The 6,997-nt window shown below is 40.5% G+C and overlaps 2 protein-coding genes across 5 annotated transcripts in view; one reads left to right on the top strand and one right to left on the bottom strand.

Moving 5' to 3' along the window:
- The window catches only part of b3gat2 (beta-1,3-glucuronyltransferase 2 (glucuronosyltransferase S)), a 113,118-nt gene extending 110,165 nt beyond the window's left edge, over positions 1-2,953 (top strand). Inside the window, exons 3-4 of the mRNA XM_043681835.1 lie at positions 949-1,097; positions 2,415-2,953. Of these exons, the coding sequence (XP_043537770.1) occupies positions 949-1,097; positions 2,415-2,501 (236 nt within the window). The 3' untranslated portion in view covers positions 2,502-2,953. The remainder of the gene's footprint in view (positions 1-948; positions 1,098-2,414) is intronic.
- Positions 2,954-3,190: 237 nt separating this feature from the next.
- Positions 3,191-6,997, bottom strand: part of smap1 (small ArfGAP 1) — a 248,777-nt gene continuing 244,970 nt past the window's right edge. For all 4 annotated transcript variants that reach the window (XM_043681802.1, XM_043681807.1, XM_043681823.1 and 1 more), the window contains one exon: positions 3,191-5,218. In XM_043681802.1, coding sequence (XP_043537737.1) covers positions 5,084-5,218 — 135 coding nt within the window. In that variant the 3' untranslated portion in view covers positions 3,191-5,083. The remainder of the gene's footprint in view (positions 5,219-6,997) is intronic.

Below are 6,997 nucleotides of genomic sequence, written 5' to 3'. Positions count from 1 at the left end.
TTTTTTTTGTTAAATTTTGGCTATTGTATATTTGAGCTTATTGTATATCAATGTTTATATCTGAGAGTTTTGTTTATTTTTGTAAACTTGTAAAAATGTTAAATTTCTAATAAAAATATCTATTAAAAAAAAACAGGGCGGCACGATGACTCGTGGTTAGCACTGCTGCCTCACAGCATGAGGGACTCTGGTTTGATTCCCGCCTTAGGCGACTGTTTGTGCATAGAGTTAGTACATTCTCCTGGTGTCTGTGGGGATTTCCTCTGGGTGCTCAGGTTTCCTCCCACAATCCAAAGATGTGCAGGTCAGGTGAATTGACCATGCTAAATTGCCCATTGTGTTAGGTGCATTAGTCAGGGTTAAACATAGGCTTGGGGAATGGGTCCAGACCCATTACTCTTCAGAGAGTCGATGTGGACTTATTGGGCCAAAGGACTTGTTTCCATACTGTAGGGAATCTAATCTAAACAGGAACTTTGCTGTCGTTCATTTCAGACTGCATAATAAAAAAGCATGATTTGGAGATGCCAGTTTTGGACTGGGATGTACAAAGTTAAAAATCACACAACACCAGGTTATAGTCCAACAGGTTTAATTGGAAGCACACTAGCTTTCGGTGCGACGCTCCTTCATCAGGTGATTGTGGAGGGCTCGATCGTAACACAGAATTTATAGCAAAAAAAATCACCTGATGATTTATAGCCCTCCACAATCACCTGATGAAAGAGCGTCGCTTCGAAAGCTAGTGTGCTTCCAATTAAACCTGTTGGACTATAACCTGGTGTTGTGTGATTTTTAACTTAATAAAAAAGCATTACACTAAGCAACTGCCTGTTGATCCCCTCCACAAATGTTGTACAACTTTGGAGAAAGCCTTCAGGGAAGAGGATTCTGCAGAACATGAACACGCCATTCTACATTTAAGAGATTTGTTTTGTTTTCAAACAGGATTTGCCGTGAATCTGAAAGTTATTCTATCACATCCTGAAGCTGTGTTCAAGCGGGTTGGATCACAGCCAGGAATGCAGGAATCAGACTTTCTGAAACAGATTACAACAGTCCAAGAACTTGAGCCAAAAGCTGCTAACTGCACCAAGGTATGACCTGGCTTTTAACAGTCAATTCTCAACCACTTGCTGACTCCTAATCTGCTTTGAGGTAGAGCTGTAAATTATTTGCATCATCAGAAAGCAAGAGGGCTGGGAAAGGCAAGCACCGATGATTAAAAAAAATGCAGTTTGCTTTCAAACAATTTCCTACAGTAAAATTATTTTGAAGCTTGTCATGAAACATGAGTGCTGGCCAAATACTGTTAGCCATGAAAAGGGTGGGGATGCCTTTGGAGGAGACTAATGAAAGACTAATGTGGTGTTTGGGTGGGTGGGGGTTGTTATGGGGACATCAGCCATGGTTGCCTCAAAGTGTGCAATCCCAATTTTACAGCTTGCAATCCCACTTAGGTTCCCAATCCCATTTTGGAAGTCCTACTCTTTGATAAAGTTACAGCCATGCATCTAATCTATCAAAGTAAGCTTTGCCATTACAGGCCTTCATCGAATCTTCTGCTATTGAGCTTCAGCATACTGTCCCACAATGTGCCAAATGCAATCTAGAACTTTCCATACACATCTGATATTTATCTGTTAGTGTATAATTGCTGTAAAGTCACACAGATGACTTGCAATTAACTATCACTGCACAAATGTTTCACATGCTGATGAACCTAACCAATGATGGTGGGGAAGGAAGGTACTGCTGCTTGCAAAGATTTTGAAAGCTTGTTGATAGAAATCAAGAATTTGAAAAAGGAGCTGTAATAATTGGAGGGGTGGGCCGCGTTGGAAATATTTGTATAATGTAAAGATCTTAAATGCGGAATTAAATGGGTCAGGTCCTGGAGTAGGATTTGGACTCTCAACTTTCCAACTCAGATGAGACACCTACAAACTGAGGCACAGCTAGCACACACATCTAGATTTAAAAATGAGGTAGTTGCTCTTCAAAATAGATTTGAGGTCAAGAATACATTGGAATTGTTCTCCTGAGAACAACTACATGCAAGCATTCAAAACTATGAGGGCCGTTGATATAATCGTTAGGGCGAAATTGCACTCAGTGACAGCAACCGGAAATTAAAGTTTTAAGTTAATCAATAAAATATTGAAGGAGAAATTAGAATTTTTTAAAATGTAGCACATGATGATGATCTGGAATGCACTGTTTAAAAGATTATCGAATCCATTTTTGCTTAAAATAAAAAGCTATCCAAGCAGCACAGATAATTAACAGAAAACAGGAAATGCACATTACCAGAGGAAGGAGGGGAGTGAGAATCACTTAAAAGATATGCCATAGGCGTAATGGTCTCCTTCTCCTATTTGAAGAGAAACAAATTATTTCCTTTCTTGTTTTAGGTGCTTGTTTGGCACACACGGACCGAGAAGGCAAACCTTGTATATGAACCCAAGCACAACCAGGATGTAATTCACATTGAAGTCTAGAAATCACTGGTCTGAGCCTATCAAGATTCATGTGGACAAGGGAGCCCAACAGGTGCTCTGTAAAAATTGAGTCTGAACAGTCTACAAGAAGCTGTGACAGCAGCAGGAAGAAACTATTCACATCGGACATTTTCCAAGGGAAACAGTTCACAGAGCTGCAAAAGTTTACAAAAGCTTCATTTTTTTCCATCTACAAAGTTCTTAGCATGAAATTCATTCAATAAAAGATGTGCTGCAGACAAATGAAAGTTCCAGATGTGTAGCGGAATCATTTTTACACATGTATACTTCATATTTTCCATTACTTTAAACATTGATATCACAAGTTCTTGTGGAAGAGACATGGTTTTTCAACACTATAATCCCAGTAGTTAACAGAGAAACTGAATGCAGCACAGTTCTGTGAATACGCATGGACAAGCTAAAACCACACTCTCAATGGCACTAAACATGTCTACTGTCAATCAGCTGTTAAGGCTCAAATTGACTTTGAAGAGGAGTGACAGTATCTGCTCCAGTTCGCCTCACACACACTAATTTCAGTGTGGTTCTGACTCAGTGAATTTACATAAGTGTAACAATAATCTGGTTAGTACTGACACTGAAATTTAAAGTTTGAATGAACTTAATTGGAATACCATCTTACTGGTGCAACCAACACATGAAATAATTTTGAGACACAAAAGATGCACAACTGATTGAGGTTTAATTGATTTAATACAGTGAAATAACATACTTGCTATACTAGGCACCATATATGTAAACACAACTGCAGTAATAAACCTGGACGTAGCTCGTGGGAAACTCACGTTTATGGCAAGTGCTCTGCACAGTTACCCTGTTCATGTTTGGCGCATTTAGCTGATAACTCTTTAAGCACCTGTTATTAAATAGCCATTAAGTTTAACAAAGATATAAAACTCAAAACGCTCTGAAAAAAATGTCATTTCTATTACAATAGCAGGTTTGAACATTCGTACATGACTAGCAAGGTGACTTTAAAACTTAAACTGTTTAAGGTGCAACAGTTTGATGTGATGTGCATCAATAATTTGTAATTGGTGCTATAAATTTTTAATACATTAAGGGGTAGGAATTTGAATCCTGTACTTTGTTAATTTTTTTTCTGCTTTTCAAAGGAAATAGGCAACAAGAATTTTATCTCAACCGTTTTGCCACTGCCTCAACCAGTTATCTAAACCTTCCCTCTTCAGGGACATTTCTCAGATAAGCTACAGTGATGGGTAGAAGGAGCACAAATATTTTGTGAAAATATTTTTTTGCTTGCCTTTTCAAAGACCTGCACATCTAATTACAATTAGTTCAAACAGTTGAAAACAAACTTGGAATATCTGTTAGCCTTGTGATGTTATTTGAGCTATCATGGCAATATATAGTGGCATTGTGCATGGAGTGTTCTTGGATGGGTGGCAAAATAAATTAAAATTAGAGACACACAAAGCACTAGAGGCTACTTTCAATTTGATAGTTACAAAGTTGTCAATTACAGATTATCATGGTATTGAAAACTACCAACACATTAATCATTTCTAGCAGCATTACTAAAATTTATTTCAAATAGATTAGAATTTCAACTTTGTTAAACACTGATTCATAGCAGACACTTAAGGCTATGTGTTATTTATTTCAGAACCTTGCAACAAATTAAAATGTCACATTTGACAGTTTGCATTACATAGTTGATATTAGCAGTCTTTAAATATTTAAGTCAACGTACTGCTAATTTTTTTCAAAGAGGAAGGTGTGGTACAAGAAGGTGATGCCGATTCCCCAAATGTAAGAAAGCTTTAAGTGGTGAAAGTAAAAAATATACTGACAAATTAACATGCAATAAGGTACAGAGTACCTCTGGGCTCGCTAGCTCACAATAGTTAATTTGCCAATTGCAGTAAAACAGTTCAAACCTGAGTTGCAACATAAACATTCTGTTCTCAATTCCTGGGATCTAAATCCAAATAAAAGTCCAAATCATTGATCATCTACTATCCAGATTTATTTTTCCTCTAATTTTGTTTCTTTTATTTGCTCCACATCATAGTATCATCACAAAGAAAAAAAATGTTGGAACAAAAAACAAAAGGATGGTAATCCAGGAAATGTTTTTTAAACACATGTACACCTAGTAATTTAACACAGCAGTTCATACAATTTCTTCTACAGGGAGTACAGGTGATTTTTGTTAGAGGGTACTGGGTTTCTGGAGGGAGGCTGCCAAAATGACAATTCACTTTCTTTCCTTAGCAGTACATGTACTAGCTACAAAGTCACATACAATATCATTACAGTTTATTGTGAACTGTTCAGACAGCATATGATGGATACATTTTAGAAAAGACTAAGGGGGGGGAAACTTCTGAAACTGGTACCCCATAGTTTAACCAGGGAATGACTTCATTTGACTGATTCAACAATAGACAGCCAAGAATAGTCTAGATCAAACTAAGTAATATGAAGCAGTCAATCCAGAGTATTTCTTTTTGCATCAAGAGAATAACAAGAGTCTGTTATGCAATTGAGATGATGGAGAACTACAGGAATGCAGCCTCAACGCATGCTTTGCATTATTTCCACAGTTGAGTACTAAGTGTCTGCCCTGTTGGGTTGCCTGTCCATCCTCCCTTTGTGCCTGCAGCTTGGCTGAAGCTCATTACACCAGTCGGGCAACTTAGGTTCATCCCAGCCATCTGCTGATTCACCTGTGAACACATTACACAAAAACATTTCTAATCGGATGCTCCCCAAGAGAAAGCAGATAATTGTGATATGTGAGTCAACAATCATCCTGCTAGTTTCTTAAACTGACTTTGATCGAGGAAAATAAAGTGACAGAGACACAGTGGAGAAATGTGAGCATGGGAAGGGGAGGGCGGGGGGCAGGCAAGGAGGAAGAGGGAGGGCAGGCGAAGAGGGGGTGGGTGGGCAAGTGAGGAGGGTAGGGAAGGCGAGGCCACGGAGACAGGGCAAGGGAGAGGGAATTTCGGGTGCTCGAAGGTGAAGGCAGAGGGCAAGGGTGGATGAGGGAGGGTGAGGGTGGAGGACTGGGTGGGGAGTGGGTGGTGACTAAGCCAAGATGCCGAAGGACTGACTGGTGAGAGAGGGGGTGAGGTCAGCAAGGAGAAATAGGTATTGTACAAACTGTTTTACAACAGAATCAATTTTGACTGCACATATTACTGTTAGTGAATGCCAGATAAAGAGGTCATCAGTCTGAAGAGTTTGTTGCTACAGTTTATCTGGATGGTCTAATCAATATCCAATTGTTACTTCTAAAATATATAAATAAAAACAACACCAAAAGCTTTACCACATACATTAAATAGAAAGTCATCTGTACAGTTGACATTAGAATACTAGTTCTGGATCAGTGGTGCTGGAAGAGCACAGCAATTCAGGCAGCATCCGACGAGCAGCTGCTCGTCAGATGCTGCCTGAATTGCTGTGCTCTTCCAGCACCACTGATCCAGAATCTGGTTTCCAGCATCTGCAGTCATTGCTTTTACCTATTAGAATACTAGTACTGAGATTAAGGTAAAAATCGGTTCAGCGGGTTTATTTGGAAGCACTAGCTTTGGAGCACTGTTCCTTCATCCTGTGGTTGTGGAGTACAAGATCATAAGACAAAGAATTTATAGCAAAAGTTTAGTGTGATGTAGCTGAAATTATACATTGAAAACTACTTGGATTGTTTGTTAAGTCTCTCAGGTTTTAGAATGAACATGGTGGTTTCAGTTCTTTCATATGGAAATCGCAGAATTTTTTTAAAGTTACATTCTCAAGTGAACTTTAACAATGGGTGCCATGTTGGTGTGGGGTGCCCTGTGACACTGCGCCACAATGGTCAGACTGATTCTATCTAAATAATACATTTACAGAATCGCAATGGATTCATGCATGAATAAAATGTAATTCTGCAAGTACAAAATCACCCCACAAATTGTGTGTGTGTGTGAGCATGTGAGAGCTGTGAATGCTTGTGAGAGTGAGAGTGAGAGAGAGAGAATGTAAAAGGTACAAATGTGTGAGAGGGTGGGTGTGTATGTGTGAGCATATGAGAGAAAGGCTGCATGAGTATGCCTGCGTGTAGGTGTGTGTCAGAGTATCTGAGTGCGCGGGCGGGACACAGAGGGCAGTGTGTCTGTGTGTCGGAGTATCCGAGAATGTGATCATGAGCGCAGGCGAGACAGAGGGTGAGAGCATCGGTGTGTCGGGGCGAGAATGTCGGGGCGAGTGTGCGTGGGTGAGAGCGTGACAGTGAGAGAGTGAGATAGAGCGCGTGAGAGCATCTGCATTGGAGTGTGTGCCTGTGTATTGGAGTGTCTGTGAGTGTGTGAGAGTGATAGCGAGACAGAGCGCGCGGGCGGGCGAGCCAGGCAGAGAGCGCGCCCCGGCGGGCGAGCCAGGCAGAGAGCGCGCCCCGGCGGGCGAGCCAGGCAGCGAGCGCGCCCCGGCGGGCGAGCCCGGCAGGGCCGCGCCCC

Source organism: Chiloscyllium plagiosum, chromosome 3, assembly GCF_004010195.1.
Source record: "Chiloscyllium plagiosum isolate BGI_BamShark_2017 chromosome 3, ASM401019v2, whole genome shotgun sequence".
Taxonomy (NCBI): Eukaryota; Metazoa; Chordata; class Chondrichthyes; order Orectolobiformes; family Hemiscylliidae; genus Chiloscyllium; species Chiloscyllium plagiosum.
The sequence above is the reverse complement of the archived record's forward strand: the minus strand, read 5'-3'. Positions and strand labels throughout refer to the sequence as shown.